Source organism: Ahaetulla prasina, chromosome 1 (genome assembly GCF_028640845.1).
Source record: "Ahaetulla prasina isolate Xishuangbanna chromosome 1, ASM2864084v1, whole genome shotgun sequence".
Lineage (NCBI taxonomy): Eukaryota > Metazoa > Chordata > Lepidosauria > Squamata > Colubridae > Ahaetulla > Ahaetulla prasina.
Genome location: NC_080539.1, coordinates 244446495 through 244470514, shown reverse-complemented (window position 1 = coordinate 244470514; position 24020 = coordinate 244446495). Strand labels below are relative to the sequence as shown.

The 24020-nt window shown below is 38.7% G+C and overlaps 2 protein-coding genes and 1 long non-coding RNA gene across 5 annotated transcripts in view; 1 reads left to right on the top strand and 2 right to left on the bottom strand.

Moving 5' to 3' along the window:
* ZNF148 (zinc finger protein 148) overlaps positions 1–3361 on the bottom strand; it is a 48338-nt gene extending 44977 nt beyond the window's left edge. Inside the window, exon 1 of one of the 3 annotated variants that reach the window (XM_058195009.1) lies at positions 3022–3361. The gene's annotated coding sequence lies outside the window, so the exon portion shown is untranslated. The remainder of the gene's footprint in view (positions 1–3021) is intronic. The other 2 variants (XM_058195019.1, XM_058195001.1) reach the window with 2 other exon arrangements.
* Positions 3362–3459: 98 nt separating this feature from the next.
* Positions 3460–24020, top strand: part of LOC131204140 (uncharacterized) — a 34671-nt gene continuing 14110 nt past the window's right edge. The window contains exons 1-3 of the long non-coding RNA XR_009156538.1: positions 3460–3595; positions 3771–3953; positions 16329–16501. This is a non-coding gene — a long non-coding RNA (uncharacterized LOC131204140). The remainder of the gene's footprint in view (positions 3596–3770; positions 3954–16328; positions 16502–24020) is intronic.
* SNX4 (sorting nexin 4) overlaps positions 14390–24020 on the bottom strand; it is a 38387-nt gene continuing 28756 nt past the window's right edge. The window contains exons 12-14 of the mRNA XM_058195032.1: positions 17324–17469; positions 16335–16449; positions 14390–16045 (exon numbers count right to left, since the gene is read on the bottom strand). Of these exons, the coding sequence (XP_058051015.1) occupies positions 15998–16045; positions 16335–16449; positions 17324–17469 (309 nt within the window). The 3' untranslated portion in view covers positions 14390–15997. The remainder of the gene's footprint in view (positions 16046–16334; positions 16450–17323; positions 17470–24020) is intronic.

The following is a 24020-nucleotide window of genomic DNA, read 5'->3' as shown; positions in this document are numbered from 1 at the left end:
ATGGAAAAGGAACAAGTTTTACTGGACAAGGTTGAGACTGATTTGAAAGTAGATTAAAAAAATAACAGGCTATAAGAACAATACGGAAAAGATGCCATACTGGATATACAACTGAAAACCAAAGACGTCTTAATAGTTAAAAAGGGATATAGAAATACAAATCAAAAGAGTGTCCTAGATAACGTTTGAATCTCAGATTTGTAAAACTGATTTGTTAAAGCTTTGAAGAATCTTGTGAGAAGGGATAAAGACAGAATGAAAAGAAAAATCAAGTTCTAAGACATTATTTGAATGGATTAAAAGTCAATGTTGTTAAAAGTAAAAGGAAAGAATATAAAGTTGGTTTATCTGATCAAGGTTAAAATAGGTATGTTGTGATCTCTAGTAATTAATACACTTTTGCTGATCAGGGCTGAATGATGAGGCTTTAAGGGTATGTTTATGGAGAAGTAATAGGATATGGGAAGAAGAGATGTTTTGTTTTAATTTAAAAGAAGTGACAAATTATTAAAATTGTTTATACTTGTGCAGAAGGGAAAATCATTTCTTTACATATTTTTTTACTATGATCTTATTTTTTATTTCCTTTCTACTCTATTTTTTTCTTTTCTGCACTTTTTATGTTTTCTTTTATTCTTGATTTTTTTTGTTTGTATTAGTTTTTCCCTTTTTAATTGTAATTTTTAGTAAAAATTATTATATATAAAAAGAATATTTTCTGATATCCAGAAATAACATCATCTTCTGCTGTAACGTTCATTTCTTTTTTTTCCTTGAAACAAAAAAAATCAAAATAAGATGAAATTTTGGTTGGTTATTAGAGTTGAGAGCTATCAGTCTGAAATTATCTTTATTCCAATATATTATTTATATCAAACTGTTGCCAGAGTTAACATATGGCATAGAATAATCATTAAGAGATTTAGAAGTCGTTAGTGATATTTAGGCATGTCTCTACTTAAGTTGGGTCTGAATACTCTATCTAGTCTAGTATTTTTGATGGAAAGCAAATATTTTGATAATGAATGAGTTTTATCATTATCACAATTCATTTTAGAAACATTTTTTAGATTATTCCCATGTGGGTAAACAGGAAACTTGATGCCACTGAAAATGTTCTCCTATGAAGATTTTTACAGATGATTTAACAGGTAGCTATAACCACGCTGATAAACATTTCCTGAAAAATATGTTTAAGCAATTCCAATATCCTCCACTGAAATATTTTTACATGCACTTCCAGGGGGAATAGCACTTATTAGAAATGCTCCTATGTTTTAGGTGATTTTAAGCATAGGATTTGCTTCAACTTGTTTTATGGCTTAAAAACATGTCTATACTGTATGTGATTCTTTCTGGAAAATGTTTCTACCACAATACCTTAACCTAGGATCATCCTACTGTCTTTCTTCTCATGCAGAGTTTTCTCTGAATAATAATATTCTGGGATCTGTAAATGCTTATTTGAATTGTGGCAAGTAGTCATTTTCAATTCTACATGTAAACAGATAAATGCAAACTATTATGTACAGAGCATTACATCTTAACTGTTTTTAGAATTGGGCATTTCTACTCATAAGTAAGCTCCCAAACATTTTATCATCTTCATCTTATAAAGTTAAAAATAAATTACAGAAATCGTATCATTGGGTATATAGCCATCCCAATAGTAAAGATGCCAAGTAGATGGGCTCAATTATTGTGTTTCTTACTTTCAAAATATAATCCTGAAAAGGAATGTCATTTAATAGTACAAGAAAAAAAGACAAAAAATGGCAGTTATGGGAACGAATTTATTTCTGGATTCTGGATCACTCTTTTTGCATCCCAATGAACATTTATTAAAAAAACAATTGCCACTGAGATTAAGCAGATTTGATTCCCATGCACACCTGCATAGGCATGCAGCCTCAATCTATGTTTCTGACCCTCCGTCTCCAAAGAGATTAGAATTCCTCACTAAACAGCAAAAAGAAGTCAGATACTACTATTCTTGAATTGTTTATTTGCAAGGTATTCTGAATCTAAAGCCCTTTTTTTTAAAAGGGGGACTGCTTCTGCAGGAGGGCTCACTCATCTTTCATCAAAAAAATAAATAAATTCAGAACAAGTCAAAACCCTATCCGAGAATGGATTTCACAGATTAGGGAAGTTGCCAGATATATATAGATATATATCTATCTGTCAATCCCTTTGTCTGTTATGTTGAGCAGCCTGTATCCAAGATCCGAGGGAACTCTTTGGCTAAATAGGAAGCAGCTAGAGTTGGGGCTTGACCAGGTTGTCAATCTTTGCATTCAAGGGGGTTATGATCGGAGGGGGGGGTCATTCTTGATAGCCAGGAGGACCGTATTATAGCGGCTACCATTCGAAGGGCAACCTGCCCCGGCCACCTTTTTGCAGTCCTAACTTTCCAAACTGGAGCCAGAGAACCAGAGGGAAGAAATCGTCTTGGGCCAACGCGACAGGAAGGCTTCCTACCTAGGGGTGGACCGGCCCTACAAGTCCCTTTGTCTGCCGGGGTCCTTCCTCCAGCCCGTTTCCAAGAAGAAGAAGAAGGAGGAGGCCCCCCTCGGCCGAAGCCAGAAAGCGGGGTGGGGGGAAACCTACTAGAAGAGACCTACCTGCCCACCCACCCACCCACCCAGGGAGCCCCCTTCCTTTGTTTGTGTATCTTTCCTCGCTTTTGCCTGCCCGCCTGCCTCACCAAAGAGCCGAGGAAGATAGACGAGAGCTGCGGCGAGGCCTGCTTCAGGTTGCCCAGGGCCGGGAGACACACTTCACCTTTCTGCAACTGCAGGCCCCGGACAAGCGGGGTGGCAAGTAGGGAGATCCCGGAGTCCTTAGCGAACATTCGGGCCCGACGCGGGTGACCCCGCCCGGCACCCAGGAGGCCACTGAGGCCCCACTGGCGGGGCAGAGGGGGCGTCCGCCCGCCCACCCACTGACCCCCCCGCCAAACCGCCGGGCCCGCTTCGCGCTCCGTCTCCCTCGCTCGAAGGAGGGGGGGGGTGTCCTTACCGGCGGCCCAAAACGGCGGAGTGAAGGGCGGTGGCGGCGGCGACGGCACGACCGGCGACGGGAGGAAGAGAGGAGGTGACGAGGGGCTCAAAGCCCCCAGGCCGTCGGCAGGGCTGCAGCCTCGGGCACCATGATGGCGGCGGCGGCGGCAACTGCAGAAGCGGCGGCTTCTTCCTGCAAGCTGCGGCGGCTGGCGGGCACCAGGCCGGGCGGGAAAGCGCAGCCGCCGCAGCCTCCTCCTGGCGGTGACAGCGACGGGCCGAGCCAGACAGCAGCGCCGCCGCCGCCGCTACCGCCGCGGTGCAGCTTGGGAAAGAGCCGCAGCATCCGAACCCGCCGCCAGGCTCCTGGGAGTGGAAGCTAGCGCTGCGGGGGGCGAGAAGGGCGCGGAGAGCGGGGGTGGGGGGTGCGGCCGCCCGGGGACCGTCGCTATAACCTCGGGAAGGTCTCGTTCCTGCGCGGGCCGAGCCTGTTCTCCACATCCCACCCCATCCATCTCGGCCCCGGCGTTGCCTTCGATGGCCGGACCACGGCTGAAAATCCCGGCCGGGAAGGGAAAATGAGCAGAGAGCAGGTGGGTCCCTCCAGGATGCCTTGCCGGGAAGGTGAAAAGAAGCCGCCCTGGATATTCCCACGGAGCAGCGGTCCTCCACGTGGAACCTGGGCACCCCCGAGACCTTTCAGAGGGTCTGCGAATAAATCCAGCAAATAAACATTGTAAAAGTTCTCCCTTTTAATCCCTAATCCAGTAAACAGCGATCGATACCACCCACGTAAATCAAAGCTTTTGTTCGGCCTCCATCGTTTTTAAGAAGGTAAAGGACCCCGAGACGAAAAAGTCGGAGAACAGCTGCAAGTGGACAAGTATCCGCGGCGCCTGTTAAAGACACCACGGTCTTGGTTAGCAAAGCCAACACCCGCATTTAATACCGGTAGGTTACTTGGGAAACAAAACAAACAAACAAAAATCGGTTGTGTGAACCGTAATTGCGATCAGCATGAATATATAGGACGGACAGCCCAACCTAGGGATGATTCAGAAAAAAACATTTATCATTAACTTTTCTTACTGATGGAATTTGAGGGAATATGACCCTCTTATATTTTTCCATAGCTTCACTGATATTTTTTTGTGGAAAACACCCACTTCTGCACACCCAATCCATTAAGGAAGGAGGAGAAAGTCAGCCCTACTATATATTTTTGATAGTACTAGAATCTATCTATCTGGGAGCACCTATCACATGCATTTTGATATGTGAGGGAATAATCACCCTTTGTTTATGAATGGGAGAGGCAGAGTATGCATTAGTTATTTGTGTCCCAACATTAAAAAAAAAAAGTTCCAATAGTTTATAAAATGGGAAAAAAGCAAATTTCTGTCCTGAAGTGAAGAGATGCAGAAGACTATATGCGTATACATGTTTTACAAAAGGAAAGCATTGTCAAAGATGACTTGAAAGCAGTAAGAGGGGGCTGGGATTTGGGGAGGAGGAAAAATCTACCACAGCTGCAGAGTTTTCTCTGAAAATGCTCTGTTCTTAATAGCATCTTTTTTTTTTCTTGAAGTCCTGGCCAGACAGCAAGGCCTCAAATAGTAGTCTTGTTCTTAGGGATGCGAGCAGTCTTTCAGATACTAAGTGCAGCCCATTAAAGACTTAAACTGGCACTTTAATTTGCTAGCAATTAATTGGATATCAGTATAGCATGTGCTGACTGCTTTGCTCTTACAATATTGATCATTTAGTGGCTATATTTTTAACCAGATGCAATTTCCAAATAATTTTTAAAGATACATGTTCAAAAATCAGAAGTGTAGGTATGTATAAAGGCATGTAGCAACCAGATTGCATTCACTCAAACTATTCCTCATAAATTATTCCTTCCTGGCCCTTCAGCCTTATCCTCTGGACATGCTTTTTTGGCAACAAATCTTCTTAAACTGCACATGTCTGGAAATGGATGCAATTTTATTTGTTTGAATAAAAATACCCACAGCAGGGATAGTATGTCCCTAGCCACTTTATATTGCCACTATAGCAACATCAAACCTGTCTGTATTTAATGATTATCATCACACCAATGAATAAGTGACATAAGTTGTTAGTGTGGAAATCCTCAGGGACAGTATAACTCTCAAAAACCAAAGAAATTAAAGTTTGTCAATATCTGTTTATCTCATTTATTCATTAATGACATTTATACAGTCACCCAACTCTAATAATATAATTCTCGGTACAGTAAAAAAAAAAGACCCCATTCACATCAAATGCAATGGACAGTGACTATCCATCATAACTGGAAGAAAAGTCAGACTTGAACTTTTTATGTGAATTAATCTAAAACAATTACAGTTCTTATTGCTTAAGAACTTTACTTGCCTTTCTTTATAGGTACCTTACCTTACCACCTTATTTTCCCTTCCCCCATATACTTGGCCCCCATGACAAGTATAGTCAAATGTTTATTAGGATCATTGACCAACTATAGTGGAATATAACCATTAAAAAGAAGCATAAAGGATCTAATGTACCAAGAGTGAAAATAAAAATCTAAAAGAAATTATAAAAAGCTAAAAGTTATATAAATTATACGTTAAAAATTAAAAGTATATATAAAAAGTAAGAATCTGCAAGGAGTTATGGGAGCATTAGATGGGTGTAAGGGAGCATTAAAAGTTAGAATGTGGAAGACTATATCAAGTTATAAAGTATTCTAATATGCCAAACTAGCACCCATTAGGTTTAATTTATATAGTTGAGCACAGGTCATAATGCAATGAATTTTGAGCACTGCTGCATAGAACATGGTAATATTGTATGTTGCATTGGTATCTGAAAGCAACAGGCTTATGAAAAATTATCCTGTGTGCCCTGGGTATTTATGTATAATGATAAGATGAAACAAGAGTACAGATATCTCTGTCATACAGGCACTGGAGAAACAAGTCCTGTTGGTTCTATGGTATATATCCAGAGTCATAGAAGTAGAATAATAGACTAGGACTAGGAAATAGAATGGAATGGAATGGAATGGAATGGAATGGAATGGAATGGAATGGAATGGAATGGAATGGAATAGAATAGAATAGAATAGAATAGAATAGAATAGAATAGAATAGAATAGAATAACAGGGTTGAAAGAGACCTTGAAGGTCTTCTAGTCCTGCTCAGGCAGGAAACCCTATATACCATTTCAGACAAATGGTTATCCAATCTCTTCTTAAAAACTTCCAATGTTGGAGCATTGTGTTTACATATCACATATCATACCATTTTACCATTCCAGAAAAAAATCTCTTGCCTTAACCTGGAATTTTGTATTTAAACAAGCATTCAATATGGGAAACCACAAAACAAAAACCACAGCTTAAAACTTCAATATAAGGAACAACAAAAATTGATTAACAATTAAAAGCTTGGTCAGAACAATTCATCTTTAGTCCCAAAGGGTGCTTTTTCAAGAGGCAACTGGACTTTGTTTTTTCTTTGAAGACGTTTCGCTTCTCATCCAAGAAGCTTTCTCAGCTGAAGAAAAAACAGAAAGTCCAGTTCCCTCTTGAAAAAGCATCTTTGGGACGACCATGACCTGGATAACTGAGAATCTCCATAGACAATTCATCTTTAGGTTTTCTCAACACCAAGAATGTTATGAGCAGTAAGAATTTGACAACCAGTGCAGGCTTTCGGTACAGACACCATATCTTTTTTGTCTTTTGCAAAATAAAAGCACTAATTGCAACTTCTGGATATTATTCAAAGGTTGTCCTAAATAGAGCACCCTAAAATAGATGAGAACTATTAGTAGATCCATCTGATTTGAGGATTGCAACTTGCCCCATAGCCAAACTACTATAGCCAGAGTAAATTCAGGAACAGCTAAAGCTCAAGAAATACTCCCAGAGTATTTATTTTCAATTTCATCCCACCAATTTGCTTTCTGGTCAGTGTACAGAATTCTTCATTAGGGTGATGAGGAGCCTGGTGTGCCCAAGTTTTTAAAGAAACTATTTGCATTTAGCTGTGCCTTAAATTATCAAAAGCCTTGGTACAATCTTAGATATATTCTTGGGGTTCCTCTGCAGTTCCTAAGATCCATCAGATATTAACAATCTTATAATCGTGGATCCCACCAGGTAGACAGGAGTCAAACACACATAGTCCTTGACTTACAACCACAATTGAGCCCAAAATTTCTGTTGTTAAGTGAATTTTGCCCCCATTTTATGACCTTTCTTACCACAATTGCTAAGTGAATCACTGCAGTTGATAGGTTAATAATCTGATTGTTAAGTGAATCTGGTTTGCTTATCAATTGTTAAGTGAATTGACTTTGCTTATCAAAAGGTTGCAAAAGGTGTTCACATGACCTTGGGACACAGCAATGATCATAAGTGTGAATCCATTGCCAAGCTTATAAATTTTGGTCACACAATCATAGGGATACTACAACGGTTGTAATTGTGAAAAATGGTCATGTCACTTTTCTCAGTGTCATTGTAACTTTGAACGGTCATTAAATGAACTGTTGTTAAGTCGAGGACTACTTGTGTTTGACTCCTGTCTATTTAAAAAGCTATTTTTATAAAAAAAAAATCTAGGGAATTGAAATTGTTGCAATATGAAGGTCTGGTTTCCCGCATATGCAAATACACTAATCACAGCTAGGCTCACCCAACACATAAAGCAACATAAATCACATTAAGCTCTTAATGATGTGTGAATCTATGGATTTTGTGCAGATCCAGAGTGTCTTAGGAAAAAAAGGAAGATAAATACCTATTGAGTACAGAAGAAGAAAAAACTTATGTATATATTATTTGAGGTGACCTTCCTACAGGGGGAAGCAATAATAAGAATGTGTTTTAAATGGCTTACTGAAATGGGAATGGTTTTCTCTAAAAATAATGGCCTTCATCTTTAGCCTCACCAGTTTAGCTTTCTGCAAAAGCGTGCATTGTTCAGAGTGCTTATGCAAGCAAAAAGACAAATATAGACAAAAGACAAATATATCTTCAATAATAATAAAGGATTGTTTTCCAGATGTGCCAGTGTACTATGTAAAGATCTTTTCACTTCACTCATAAGTCTGATCAAAGGGGGACGACGACCAGAAAAAGGTTTTCATAGGTGATGCCACATAAATATGAGACCATTGCAAAAAGGGAGCAAAGCCAGCCATTTCATAAAGTACACTACACTTCCCTTACGTCCTTGAACAGCAGAATGGTTCAGTGTCATCATTTTAGAAGATTCATATTGCTTGAGAGAATAAGGGAAACAAAGCGGAAAAGAATTTGTAATTAGTTTGCTGAAATATAAAAGACCGCTGTTTTCTACTAAGTTGTGTTGTTCATTTTCAGTTTGTTTCCCTTGTGACATGCCTTTAACAAGATACCTTAAAGTCAAGCTGGCCATGAAAAAAATAATCCCCTACATGTACTTTTTTTTAAAGTAGAGTTTGGTCAGTGTATTTAAGCAGGGAATGGGGAATAAGCCATTGTTAGGTGGTTAGAACATATCTTAATTTGCTTTTAAGCTAAGATCAGAAATTCACATAGACTAGGAGATCAGGAAGCAACTGAACAGAATGATGTCTGGTTTAGCTCTTGGCTTAAGAGAGGCCAGTCTTTTTCCCAAGCCTACATCATCTCGACCTTTTCTCAAATTTGTTTTGAAGCCTATAGTTAAGTTAGATTGCAGGGAAATTATGGTTAAACCACTGGTGCAAAAGTTAGCAGGCCCATAATCTTCATGTCTCGATTCTTCCACCAATTTCTCTCCCAGGGTTCAGCAGCGCACTATTGCTGCCATCTTTTCTTCCAAAATTTTGTAGAATAAAATTGGTTTGCTTAATGAGCAGCAATAGCTAGTTGATATTGCCGGAGCTAAGAATAAAATTCACACTTACCTGCCCCAAAAGACTAAAATTCTCACCTTTTCCACTGGGTTGATTGCAACCTTGACATAACCAACTGATTATTCATTACTGGTCTGCATCTCCACTTCCTTCTGATCATTTTTTCTCCTGTATTTCCAGCAGCATCAAGAGTATGTGCAAATAGTCCTCAATTTACGATCACATTTGAGCCTAAAATGTCTGTTGCTGAGACATCTGTTAAGTGAACTTTTTCCCCTTTCTTGCAAGGTTGTTAAGTGAATCACTGCAGTTGTTAAATTAGTGACAAGGTTGTTTAAGTGAATCTGGCTTCCCCATTGACTTTGTCAGGTCACAAAAGGTGATCACGTGTCCCTGGGACACGGTCATAAATGTGAGTCAGTTGCCAAGTGTCTGAATTTTAATCTCATGACTGGGGATGCTGCAAAAGTCTTAAGTGTGAAAAATGGTCACAAGTCACCTTTTTACGTGCCATTGTAACTTTGAACAGTCACTAAATGAACTGTTGTAAATCGAGGACTACCTGTATAAAACATTCCCTGTTGAGGAAGAAAAATAGATGTGTAACAAAAGCCCTATGAAATGTATTTCAGCCTTCTAGCATGAGATCAATTTATCAATGTTTTGGGGCAGTAAATGCTTGGGATATATACAGAAATCAATTGGACTCCCCAGAAATGTATGACAAAACAAACATTAGCCTTCAAGATGCCACCAGAGGCTTTTGTAATTGTTACTGTTGCAGTGGGTTTACATGCTATCCCTCCTGAAATGGGCTGCATACATATTGGCAACTCTTGTTAAGTGTATTATGTTTGTATTATGATTGCAGAACATAACTCTCGTAACTGGGGGAGATGTTCTCATCTTGAACTTGCATGTTAGATGCCAAACGTATGTGTTTATGGCCTAGAGGAGATGTCATATTTATTGGGACTTACTCCTTTTTCGCTTTTTTGTAATAATTTTTTATTAGGATTTACAAATACAGAGATAAAAGACTAATGCAAACTAAGAAAGATATAAAAATGTAAACAGAAAAAGAGATGTGCAGAGATAAATAAAAAAGAACCAAAGATATATAAACGATGGTTTTCGGCCAGACAAGTACAAACAACTTCAGTAACTTGACACCATCTCTAATACTGTAATAAAAAACAAAATATTTCTTCTTCTGAAAGGCAGACTCCTTTCTCACCCCAAGGACTGTTCTTGCTTTTAAGTAGCATGGTGCTGGCTGATTTCCAGGCCTTACCTTTAGGTTTGCACAACAGTCCCTACCTTTACAAAGCATCTCGTAAATGGTTATCATGCTGGGAGTCCCTTATAAGTTACATTTAGCTTTATTATCTCTCTCAAAACTTCTCCAGTGGAATACCATTTAATCAATGACACAGTTGCTGATAAATACATTGACCCTTATCTTTCTACCCTTAAGAAGCCATTAGATCATGTCTGCTCTACAGGCTAGACTAGACCAGGCACATCAGCAGTGAAGCACCTGCATGATTCGGCAAAGCAACAGCCTCTTCAAAGAGTGATTTTCATTTATCTTCTGCTTAAAATAGAAAAAGATGAAGAAGAAAAAGAAAAATAGCATTTCCTGCCTATTTATATCTAAACAGAAGGTCCTACTAATGTCTCTGTGCAATGAACTTTGAATGGGTGCTGAAAACCAAGAGGTGGTAATATCTAGATTACCTAGGCTGATGGTATTAATTTGACTTTGAATTCTTGTGTGTACATATACATACATACATACATACATACATACATACATATATACATATATATATATAGGTAGGTCTTGGCATATTCGGGTCTTTTCCCGTGTAAGGTTGAGAGTATCTTGGTGACGTTTCAATGAGGTCTGACTCGTCATCTTCAGGCTGGTGCTTGTGGCTTTGTGCTTGTGCGAGCAAAGCGTGGTCGGAGCTGCCATCTCTCTATAAATACTGGTGGGGAGATGGGGAGTGTAGGCTTTGTTGCTGTAAGCGGTTGGTTGGCTGTGTGGCTGCATCTTGATTGGTGTTTGCAGATTAGTCAGCTGTTTTGTATCATCCTGTGTGGGTAGTGGTCCTACCACTACAGGAGGTCACATTCCCAGAACTCAGAACGTTTCCACACAGCCCATTACCCAGGTTGTTACAACACAAAAGACTAATGAGCACACAACTAGGACCACGCCCACACAGGATGCTACGAAATAGCCGACAAATCTGCAAACACCCACCCCACCTACCAAGCAAGATTCAGCCACCCAGCCAACCAACCTGCTTACACAGACGAAACACAACCACCATCCAGAAGCCAGACCATGCTGGCACCACCGGCTGCTGCACCCCCCTCCGATCCACACAAAGCAAACTGACACACTCCAGGAACACATGACAAGACCTCGGACTCGAAGCCAAACCAAAACCCGGGATGCTGCATCACAGCCATCTGCTCAGGACATCACATCACAGAACTCCAGAGGCCACAACATCAAAGCTCAGGACATCACAACACTATATATAAATAGAGCAGGAACATGATTTAACAGGAATAACACAATTCCATCTGCTCTTTTATATCAGCATCCATATTGCATCTATTCTTTTCGAAGTACTTACACATACTGTTCACATTCCCAAATCCCAATTTTTTTTTTAAAAAAGTGATAAGCATTGACCACCAAAACTAGATCAAAACTACATCAAAAATTCTGCTTTTCCAATCGTATAATTTCCATAAAACATGAACCAGAAAATAACTATTGTGGCTTCTGGGTCAGCTCTCAGATTATTACATGTTCTTTGTTGAAAAGTTCTAAGTGGCCTCTTCTTCAAGCACAGCAATATTTTAAAAAAATCTACACAACAGCATTTTATCTAAGTGCTTGCACAAGAATAAGGGGATTGTGCATCACAACGTTTTTTAATTCAAGCTTTGAAGTTAATCAAAACGTGCATTTATAATTCCCTGGAATTTCACATAGTATTTTACTGGTTGGGAAAACTCCATCAGTAGAAAATAATAATCATTGGTGAAACATGGATGAAGCTGCTTTGAGCAAAATTTGGGGTCAATTTCTGTATTTACATAAAAATCAAAATAGCTATGCAATTACTACCTACTTTCCTCTTTGGAGCATATTGGTTATATACCATATGTTCCTCTTTGAAAACCTTTTGAATAGAACGAGCCTTGAAAGTTTACTAGGCCACAGACTACAGAGTAGGTTTTTTAAACATGAATTGACATCCTTATCGCTTAGTTTCAGGTTAAAAGATATAGTGTTATAGTTGTTACAGTTCTATCTGCATAGTCAATCACTGAAAGGTACATTGGATGAAATCTGATCTGTGACATGACCAAATTTTGTCGGTTTTGGAAATGCTAGCTTTTTCTTACACAGTGATCTTTATTTTTTAAATAAAAAAGCCTTGACTGCACAGCTAAATTCAGTATATTCACTAGAGGGTGCTGTGTAAACATTTTTGCCTAAGCAAAATGTATCAGGTACAAATAGTAATACTATTCCAGATGTAATAGGAATTTCTAATTATCGAACTTCGTTTCACTCAAGAATTGAAAATTACATACTTTAACATATAAGCGCAGTTAAATAGTTTTTTCAAGCCATATTTTATCTATTGAATGGGATTATGGAGAGGCTTGTGCTGCATTAACAAGTATTTGGATTTATCTGTCTTTCCAATGATCAATCATCCAAGAAAAAGAAAGATATGCTTGCACACCATATAGACAACTACCTAGATTTGAATCTTTTATTTTTTTTAAAAATAAAAAATGAATTTTAAACTTTTATTAACAAAGTGCTTCTCTATGATATTCAGAGAGCTGTTTATCTAAGATGTTAATATTTCAATATCAAAGATGTTAATACTTCAATATCGGAAATATCAACAACTGATTTAATTATATTTATTAAATTTACATTCTGCCTGATACCCACCAACCCTGGACAGTTCACAAATTGTTAAAAAACCATTCAAAATAATTAACAGTACAGGAAACTATATGTAAACTTAAAAGTTTAAGAATACTTTTCATTTGGATTAAAGTGGATCAACACAAAAGGCTATCTTTTCTCCCAATCTACCTTTATCCTTTTATCCCAAATCTGCTCTGAAAAATTTCCCCCAGTCTTTTGCAGGATACTTAGAGAACACAAAGGATTTGAGATTAGTCTTTCTACAAGTGATAGGATGCTATTTATCAAAATCCTGAAAATCCATTTCCAATTTTTGTTTTTGTTTGTTTTGTATTATTTATTATTATTATTTATTACATTTTTATTTATTTATTTATTTAATCACATTTTTATACCGCCCTATCTCCCAAGGGACTCAGGGCGGTTTACAGCCTGATAAAACATACATATAAATACAAAATAAAACACCAATTTAAAAAACTTATTAAATAAGGCCGAATATTAAAATTACAATAAGATAATAAAACCCCGTTAAAACCAAATTTAAATTTTAAAATTCTTGACAGGTTCTAAAGAACCGGTAGCAGAAATTTTGAGTAGTTCGGAGAATCAGCAAATACCACCTCTGGCTGGCTCCAGAGTGAGGTGGGAATGGAGATTTTGCAATATCCTTCCCCAAGGAGTGGGGAGGGAATGGGGATTTTGCAGTATGCTTCCCTTGGAGTGGGTTGGGAATGGAGATTTTGCAGTATCCTTCCCACCAAGCCATGCCACGCCCATCAAGCCACACCCACAAAACCGATAGTAAAATTTTTTGAATTTCACCACTGCCCTTACCAGAATAGACCACTGCAGTATATTGTACATTGGGTTACTTTTGAAGATTGTGAGAAACTGCAACTGGTGCAAGATGAAGCTAAGATAAAGTGGAGGATGAGAGCCGTTTCAGCTATGTTATTCCCCTCCTGCGGGTAGTGCATTGCTTATCACAAGGTTTGCAGGAAGTCATGGAGAAGAAGGCATTCTTTCTCTTGCCAAATAAGCTCACCTCTGAGGGCTTCGCATAAGGTTTTCTATTGAGCAGACAGTATGTAAATCATACAAGATACTACAGCAGCACATCGAGATATCACTTATTCATAAAACGCTCATAGTTCTGCAAGAGAATTTGGAAAACCTATTTGCTATAATCGTATCCTCAAACTACATAGGGTACTAAAAGAAATCAGCTGGAGAGAAACCTCAGATAGCCGAAAACTCTTATAAGAACTTTCTGGTGTGCTTCAGTAAATAGATTTTAAACATTTTTTTAATCACTGCAAATGTCAATCAGAACCGCCTTCTTGAAATCCGTAGAGACATGAACCATCACTGAACAGAGACAAATGCTTGAAAATCTTCTGAAAGCAAAATACTAGATTTTTAAATCACAAAAAATGAGTAATTACAAATCAATAATATGCTTTTCTTAAAGCATACCAACAAAAAAGTCAAATTAAAGAGAATCCAAAATCAATATGAAAAACAAAACATAATAAAGGGTAGTTTTATTAAATATATTTGGCACAAACCTTTTGATCCCTTCTTAAAACTCAATACAGTTAGCAAAAGACATACTAATACATTTATTTTATACAGCTTATGAAAGAAGGGTAAGAGAAGGAAGGCACTAGGAAGATCAAGTGCATGGAAAATATTGACTCCGAGTGCCTACTGATATTAAATTAAGGCACAACTACTCTAAAAGTCTACTATAAAAGTCTACATTTGTAGCTGCTTATTGTTTCTGGAATGTAAAAGTTTTATCAGTTTGGGGACTATATTCTACGCTTCTCTGAAATGGAACAATGTGGTTGATTTACCTTAATGTACTAGATTTTCTTTTGAAATAATTATGTAATTACAATTACTCATTAATCTTTTTAAAAAGATCATAGGTTACATGATAAGCTGAAAAAGTTATCTGCAAATATTATTTCATAATGGCCTTAGCAAAGTAGGTCTGATTTGAGGAAATAAACAGATTAAGTACTTTCTAGTATGTGTACTGTAAACTAGTTAAATCATGCTTGACAAAATGAGTACCATGATTTTTCAACGAAGTTTCACAGTTAAGTCTGATTTCATTCCATATTAATCTCTTAAATATCATTATGAAAAAAGCAGCCAAGGAGCATTATCGCTTTCTGACAGCTGGGAATAAGAAATATAAAGCTAGCAAAAAAGATCTTGCTTTTTAAACACATTGTAAAGATGACAAAGCATCCTATACACCTCCTTTTCAAAGAAACCTAGACAAATGTACATTATACAAAATCAAGGCAAAGACATGTATAAGCAATCCATGTTCATATTGCAAATAAAGCCTATTTGATTTCATATTGGTGTTCTCAAGTATTCAAAAAGGGGACATTATTATATTAAAAAACCAACTAAGAATCAAATGCTTTAAGCTCAGGGATATTGAATAAAGGTCGTATTAAACATGTTTATTGAGATTGGTGATAGTAGCTCTATGAGGTTTTAAGCTGGCAAACAGAAAGCATCTATAAGTAATTCCTACTGGTTTTAATTTCTGAGCTCAGAAATATCCCTGATATATAACAAATGAATATTCAAAGCCTGTGTTATAAAGTTTAGGGAGTTTTATGGGATGGGGTACATATCTGAAATGTGCAACATATGATATTGTGGAATATTACCAATACTGGGGAGGGGATTTAGTTTTGTACCACTATATTTGGAAAACAAAGAAAAAAATCTTCATCAGCATATGTTTACAGTGTAGGTTACAGTGTTTACTATGCTGTAGCATATAAAAAAGGGGGCACTTGGAAATGTTTTACAATAGTGTACAGATTCGTGGTATAGTTTGAATAGTTTGATTAATGTGATCAATGGAGCCAGCTTGGATCTTTCCTATAGCCTTATCTCAAAACAATTACAAAGTTCAGTTTGCTACTGCATGCAAAACAAGCCACAAGGTGGCCATCAAGAAACAGAGACCATTTCTTTGTGCCCTAGTTTCATAAACACACCAATTCCATGATATAGTAAATGAGGCAACTTAGCATCCATGTTCATGCATTTGTGCTTCAGTTCTCCAGCATTTCGCCAAGAAGGACAGAATTTCCTGTGTCACATCTTGCTGAAACATTCTTTTGCATTTGTCCAAACCTGAATTCCCTGGAATAACAACAGACAAAAAAAGGGGGGGGAAATCTACATTTGAATTAAGCCTTCAACTTCCAGCAACATATCTATGTATCAATTTCTATTAAAATTATCAACTTTTCTTGCAAATTCAACATGAACAGAATGTTCTACATCCACAAGAAATAACACATAGGTGCCAGAAGTTTACTATAAATAATACAAAACCTCTCTCTTGGTTTTCATTAATTTATGTTAAAACCTCATATTTTAACATTTCATATTCTGCTTCTTTTTTTGAAATTCCTTCTGTCAGGCTTACCTTTTTGGCCATACTGATCTGCATCACAGCATAACTGATCAGCGCCTCCTTTAAATCATGGTTCTTTTGCTCCTTGAAGCGTTCAATATCAGCCCAAGCACTTTTCATGAAGTCTCTGAAATAAATTAGAACAAACAAGAAACACCTTAGCACAGAACCAGCCGCAGGTAAGTGGACTGATGACATGACTTTATTCATACATTCAAACAAGAGAGTGATTCTCCAAATGCTTGCTATTTTCTTGTTTATTAATTGCAATTTCTTATGTATCCATTTTATGCAACATTACTCTCACTCAATATCTCCATTTCCTCAGCTGTTTTATTCCGTTTTAGAATCTCCTGTTTCATTTCAGTTTTGCAATCAACATAACATATTGACTTGAACATATGAAGCTATATAAATACATTTAAAATAAAACAAAATCATAACACATGCTTTTCTTATTGCTGATGTTGTTTCATTAGTTTGTAGGAGTATTCTTGGCAAATTGTTGCTTGAAATCTTAATCTCTCGAAGAAATGTTTAATACAGATGGCTTGGAATGTATGCACTTAAAACATTTTTTTAAAAAAAACAAATGTACTAATAAAAGGTATAAATATATGCAATAATATTACTGAAATAATATAACTGTAGATTTAATCATAATTATCAAGTGGGAAGGGGCAACATTAAGTAAATATGACAGAACAAAATGTTGCATTTAACCAGCAATGTCATAATTGCAAAGAATTGAGCAATAAATCTCCAGGGACATATTGTTCGACATATCTCAAGTTTCACCTTAACTAAGGTAGAAAACTTGCTAACTATGGAAATCGTCCAATAGGATCAACCTTCATAGTTTATATTATAACATGTACAACATGTTTTGTATAAAGTTGTTTTGCCAATAATGGGATATTCATGAGCACCTGGAACATATACAGGGACACCCATAAAACAATCACTTGCAGTATATACACATTGGCACAAGCAATAGTTACCGGCTCTCTAAGTTCTTCGCTTTAAGCTGTTCTTCTCCATCATGTATCTGTTCTTCTAGAATCTTTATTTTTGCTTCTCTTTGTTCAGGTGTCTCCTGGCCAAAAAGCTTGCTGGTCATTCCTTTCAAGGAGAACGTTCTTATCGTCTGAAAGAAGTGTAATAATTAGACAATTTCAAGAAGTGCTTGACTACCTTCTAGAAAAAACAAGGCCGCCAAATTTTTGCATGGAAAATGTTTATATGGTCCATTGCTTTAAAATATTTACTAAAGATAAAAGGCTTTATTTTTATCCCAGGTAAAATTTCTGTCCGCAATACAGTAGTCCCCCTTTTCCTCTTCCACTGAGGAAGGATACCCCAGTAGCAATGAGAGAGGAACCCCCATCTAGCCAGCCATATCATCAAATCAACTCTACCAATTAACAGAATGACAGATATCACATCCAGTTCAGCTTCACACCCAGTCCAAAAGGAAACAAGATTTGCCCAGTCCAGATTATTGAACTGAAAACAAAGCGTTTAAGTTCCTATTTTGTATTACTGGTTTAAAGCATGACTCAGATTCTCCTCCAAATCGTAAATAGATCAATCAAGAACATGTTGCACCTTATAAATTCCATATCCTTATTCCATGTTTGGATTGCTCAGTTCATCATGACATGTTCTAATTTCAGTGCACTGAAGTCAAGTACTGAAGTCTCCCGGGGAGAGACAAGGAAAAAGGCAGGGGTGGCACAGAATATGATCAGAAGAATTTTGTTTAGAGAATATTTTAAACTGAATCAATGAAACACTTAATGTCTTTTAAAATGCCCATCAGATTTTTCCAAAGCAGCAGTCATGATTGTTATATAATGTACTGTTATCTTGCGCATGCGCAGAGCATCTTTATGGCTCTGCGCATGTGCAAGATGGCGCTGCGCTGAAGACTGAGCTCCGGCGTTTAAACGGCCCCCGTGGATGGCGATGCCTGGGCCGCCCGCCTAGCTGCCTGCCTTTCCCGGTCTGGAGGATCATCTTTCGGGCAGCCGTGGGAGAGGTCTTTGGACCTTTTAGCACCCGCGGCTGCTGAGAACGGGACCGGGAAGGCGAGCGGTGGATTGCGGTGGCCATGTTTCTCAGGCCCGGAAGTGGGGCGATGAGTCAGCTTTTCCTGGCTGGTCGTTTCGGCCGGTTTTCCCAGCCTGGTCTTCGGTTTGCTCCTTTATCTTCCCTGCTTCGTTTTGGTCGATCTGGATTGCGGGGATGTTTCATCTGTTCCATCTGCCACGATGTCTTCACTTGTTCCACCTGTCATGATGTCTTGGCTTTTCCGGCTTTTTTCCTGCTGCCATATTCGAACTTGGCGTCCTTCACATCCTCCGGCCTGTCGGAGAGGTTTCAGCCCTTTGGATGGCCCTGGCCACTTGGAGGGAGAGGTTTGGAGAGATCTGGCTCTCGAAATGGTTGGATGTACTAGGGAGGTGATAGAGATGGAGGTGACCCTCTGGACGGTATTTGCTGGCTATTTCTGGAGGCGGATGTTGGAGGACTGCGGGGAGGCAACGGAGGCATTCCCGACTTGTCCCCATCTAGTCACCCCGCGACTGTTGTAGTACCATCTTCGTCCCTTCCCGGCCTTTTGGGATCTCTATGGCCGTTGTTGGTCCTGTTTGGACTAATTTGGGAGTACGTAGGAGACCTGTTTGGGGACAGAGGAGGACATAGTTCGCGACCGAAGCACCCCCACCCCCTGTTCCATGATGTCTGGACGAGGATTGGACAGATTATCATCTAGACTGTCCTCTTGTTTTCCATTCTATACCCGTCCTTATTCTGGATTATCATCATATTTTAACATCTTATCCATTCGGAGATGGAGCCTTTTTATCGCCAATTTTTACCTCTTCAGCTTTTTATCTTCAGTCGTTATGCGCTATTCGTCTTGTGAACTCTTGCGCCTGCGAGGTGCCCCCGCCTCGCAGGAATGGCCCGCTTCGTTACCAAGGGCCGGCCTCAATGACGGGTCTTGGGACCCACAGAGGTGGCATGCGAAGAGAAAGAGCCTTTGGTTTTTTTTAGATAGGGCATTTTTAAGGGGTGGGAGGGTTAGGGCGGGTGTTGGGGGTAGCCCGTCGGGAGGGAAACCAGTTCCTGCGCGTGCTCACGGCGGTTATTTAACGGGTTCGGAGGTTAGGGGGGGATGCGTTCCTTTTTGTGAGGGTGGTTCTATTTACACGGTAAGTGGGAGGGGCAGATATGGCGGAAGGGGGGGATCGTATCGGTTTAGGGGGGCGCGCGCTCGATGCTTGCAGGCGATCGCGCGCCCCGATCCCTCTGACTTCTCCCGTTTCCCGGATGGTCAAGACCCTCAGAGCCTGGGCCTTCGGCTTATGTTATGCAACGCACGGTCCGTGGTCAATAAAGCCCCCCTAATATATGATCTTATTCAGGGGGGTGCCGCGGATCTTATAGGCGTTACGGAAACCTGGTTGGGCACTGAAGGGGGCGTGCCCCTTGTTGAAATGTGCCCACCGGGCTTCCGTGCATTCCATCAGCCGAGGGCTCAGGGTAGGGGTGGGGGGGTGGCGGTTGTTATTAGAGAGAGTCTAGAGCCGAGGGAGACCACTGTACCTCAGATTGCCGGGTGTGAATCCCTCTTTGTGAGATGGGGTCATAGGTGTCAGATGGGCTTGTTTGTCGCGTACCTGGCTCCTTGCTGTGTGACAGCTGCCCTGCCCAAGCTCCTGGAGGTGCTTGCTGGGGTGGCAGTAGAGACCCCCAGACTTTTAGTCATGGGGGACTTCAACTTGCCATCTTCCGGTTTGTCATCGATAGCAGCTCGGGAGTTCATGGCTTCCATGACGGCCTTGGACCTGACCCAAGTAGTGGATGGCCCCACTCACATCGGGGGAGGCACACTGGACCTGATTTTTATCTCTGGTCAGTGGTTGAAGGATCTGGACTTGAGGGATGTAGTCACAGAACCTTTGTCATGGTCAGATCACTCTCTCCTTCACCTGGACTTTCTGACCGCCACTCAACACCGCAGGGAGACGGAACCAATATGTTGGTTCCGTCCCAGGCGCCTGATGGACCCGGAGAGGTTCTGGACAGAGCTTGGGCCGTTTCCTGAGGGTCTGGCTCACGGCACGGCTGAGGAACTAGTCGCGGCCTGGGAACGGGCTGCAGCTGGGGCTTTAGACCGTGTCGTGCCTCTGCGGCCTCTGACCCGGCGTAGATCCCAACCGGCTCCTTGGTTCTCCGAGGAGCTGAGGGGGATGAAACGCCGGAGAAGACGCCTAGAGAGTTGCTGGAGGTCTAGCCGTTCAGAGGCTGATCGGACACTAGTTAGGTCCTATAGTAGGACCTACCTAGTGGCACTGAGGGAAGCGAGACGTTGCTACGCCTCCTCCCTCATTGCGTCGGCAGATAACCGCCCAGCCGCCCTGTTTCGGGTGACTCGTTCCCTCCTTCACCAGGGGGAGCGGGATGACCCGTTGCAGGGACGTGCTGAGGAGTTTAACGGTTATCTATACGATAAAATCGTTCAGCTTCGGGACGGTCTGGACCAAAATTGCAACGATTCAGATGGGGCGTCTGAGGGCGGTCTTGTTGACATTATTTGGGATGAGTTTGACCCTGTGGCTCCCGAGGACATGGACAGGTTGCTGGGTAGGTTGAATGCCACCACGTGTTTACTGGAGATTTTTGCCATTTCTGCTAAGTTTGATACTTTTAATGTCCATTCTTCAATTGTAGGCAAATACTCCTTCTTCTAATATTGCGCGACCAATAGTCTTGCTGCTGATATTAAGTTTAAAATCAATTTAGTCTCTATTACTGTACAGTCCGTAATTATACCCAATAGAAACAACTGTGGAGTAAACTTTATATTCTTTTTCAAAATATTTTGCATAATCCACCAAATTTTTATCCAAAATGCTTTGATTTTTTTACAAGTCCACCATATATGATAGTAAGTAGTATCATCACAATCACATCTCCAACATTAGGCTTGCATATTCGGATACATACATGCCAATTTTTTTTTATCTAAATGCCATCTATAAAACATTTTATAAAAATTTTCTCTTAAACTCTGTGCTTGTGTAAATTTAACATTTCTAACCCAATTTTTTTCCCACGTTTCCATCATTATAGGTTGCTGGATATTTTGTGCTCATTTTATCATACAATCCTTAACTAATTCCGTTTCTGAATCTATTTCTATCAATGGATTATATAACCTCTTGATATGGCATTGACCTTGATCTCTAATTTGTTTTACCAACTTTTCCTCATTTTGCATAATACCAATTTTCTGGTCTTCTCTCCATCTGGCTTGCAGCTGTCCATACTGAAACCAAGTATAACTTATCCCTTCTTCTCTCATTATATTTAAAGATTTCAATTGTAATTTACCCTTTTCTACAAAAAGAAGTAACCACCTCCTGTTTTTGTTTTGTGTTTTTGTTCTATATTTATATTCTCTATCGCATGTCTAGGAATTGCCCATATAGGTATTTTATAATCTAATTTATATTAGTACTTTTTCCAAACCCTCAACAAAGCATTTCTAAGTATATGGCTTTTAAAAATCTTATCCACTTTCTTATCATATAATAAATAGGCATGCCATCCATATAACAAATAATAACCTTCTATATTCAATATTCTTTGCTCTGTTAAATTAAACCAATCACTGATTGACAAAACAGCTGCTTCGTAATATAATTTCAAATTAGACATTTTTAGACCCCCTCTTTCACGTTGTCCTGTAATATTTTTAACTTTATTCTCAGTCTTTTACCCATCCAAATAAAATTACTAATCCCTTTCTGCCACTCCTTCAAATTTGCATCTTTTTTAAGTACTGGTATCATTTGAAGCAAAAATAAAAACCTAGGTAAAACATTCATTTTTATTGCTGCTATTCTTCCCAGCAAAGATAATTGTAGCTTCTTCCAATTCTCCATTTCCTTCTGTACTTTCTGCCACAACACTTCATAATTATTTTTATATTCTCTATCGCATGTCTAGGAATTGCCCATATAGGTATTTTATAATCTAATTTATATTGGTACTTCTTCCAAACCCTCAACAAAGCATTTCTAAGTATATGGCTTTTAAAAATCTTATAATCAGTATTTAAGAGTGATACTGGTCTATAATTTTCTAGTTTACCACAATCTTGCTCCTCCTTTGGTATCAATGAGATAAAAGCCGTTCTCCACGAAGGAGGCACTTCTCCTCCAGATTGAATTCTATTAAATAATTCCTTAAGGGAATCTACCATTTCAGATTGTAGGTTTTTATAATAAACAGCTGTTAATCCATCTGTTCCTGGGGATTTACCCGTTTTCAACTGTTTAATTACTAAGATAATTTCCTCTGAAGTAATGAGTTGATTCAACTCTTCCCTTTGCTCTAATGTAAGTTCAGAAATACCTTCCTCCTGTAAATATCTATATCTATGTCTGTAATTAGGTCTCTAGCATATAACTTTGTATAAAATTCTAAAAGCTTCTGTTAGACTACTATTAACTATTATGTGTGCTGTTTGTCTCTGATATATTGCTTTAATTGCTTGTATAAAATTCTAAAAGCTTTTGTTAGACTACCATTAACTATTATTTGTGCTGTTTGTCTCTGATATATTGCTTTAATTGCTTGTATAAAATTCTAAAAGGCTTTTTGATCAAATTCTGTTGATATACTTTTCCAAACCCTCAACAAAGCATTTCTAAGTATATGGCTTTTAAAAATCTTATCCACTTTCTTATCATATAATAAATAGGCATGCCATCCATATAACAAATAATAACCTTCTATATTCAATATTCTTTGCTCTGTTAAATTAAACCAATCACTGATTGACAAAACAGCTGCTTCGTAATATAATTTCAAATTAGACATTTTTAGACCCCCTCTTTCACGTTGTCCTGTAATATTTTTAACTTTATTCTCAGTCTTTTACCCATCCAAATAAAATTACTAATCCCTTTCTGCCACTCCTTCAAATTTGCATCTTTTTTAAGTACTGGTATCATTTGAAGCAAAAATAAAAACCTAGGTAAAACATTCATTTTTATTGCTGCTATTCTTCCCAGCAAAGATAATTGTAGCTTCTTCCAATTCTCCATTTCCTTCTGTACTTTCTGCCACAACACTTCATAATTATTTTTATATAGTTTCACATTTGAGGCTGTAATATTAACTCCTAAATATTTAACCTTTTTTACTATTTCATATCCAGTTACTCTTTCTAATTCTTCTTTTTGATGTATAGTCAGATTTTTAGTTATTATCTTTGTCTTTTGTTGATTCACTTTAAATCCAGATACCTTCCCATATTGATCAATTATATTCTTTAAATGTGTAACTGATTGTATTAGTTGAGATAAGATAACCAAATCATCTGCAAATGCTCTTAACCTATAATCTTGATTCCTAATTTTTATTCCCTTTATTTGATTTGAACCATGTATTTTATTCAATAAAATTTCTAAAATTAAAATAAACAATAATAGAGACAAAGGGCATCCTTGCTTTGTCCCTTTTTCAATTCTAAAAGCTTTTGTTAGACTACTATTAACTATTATGTGTGCTGTTTGTCTCTGATATATTGCTTTAATTGCTTGTATAAAATAATCCCCAAACTGTATCTTTTCTATTATTTTAAATAGAAATTGCCAATTCAATCTGTCAAATACT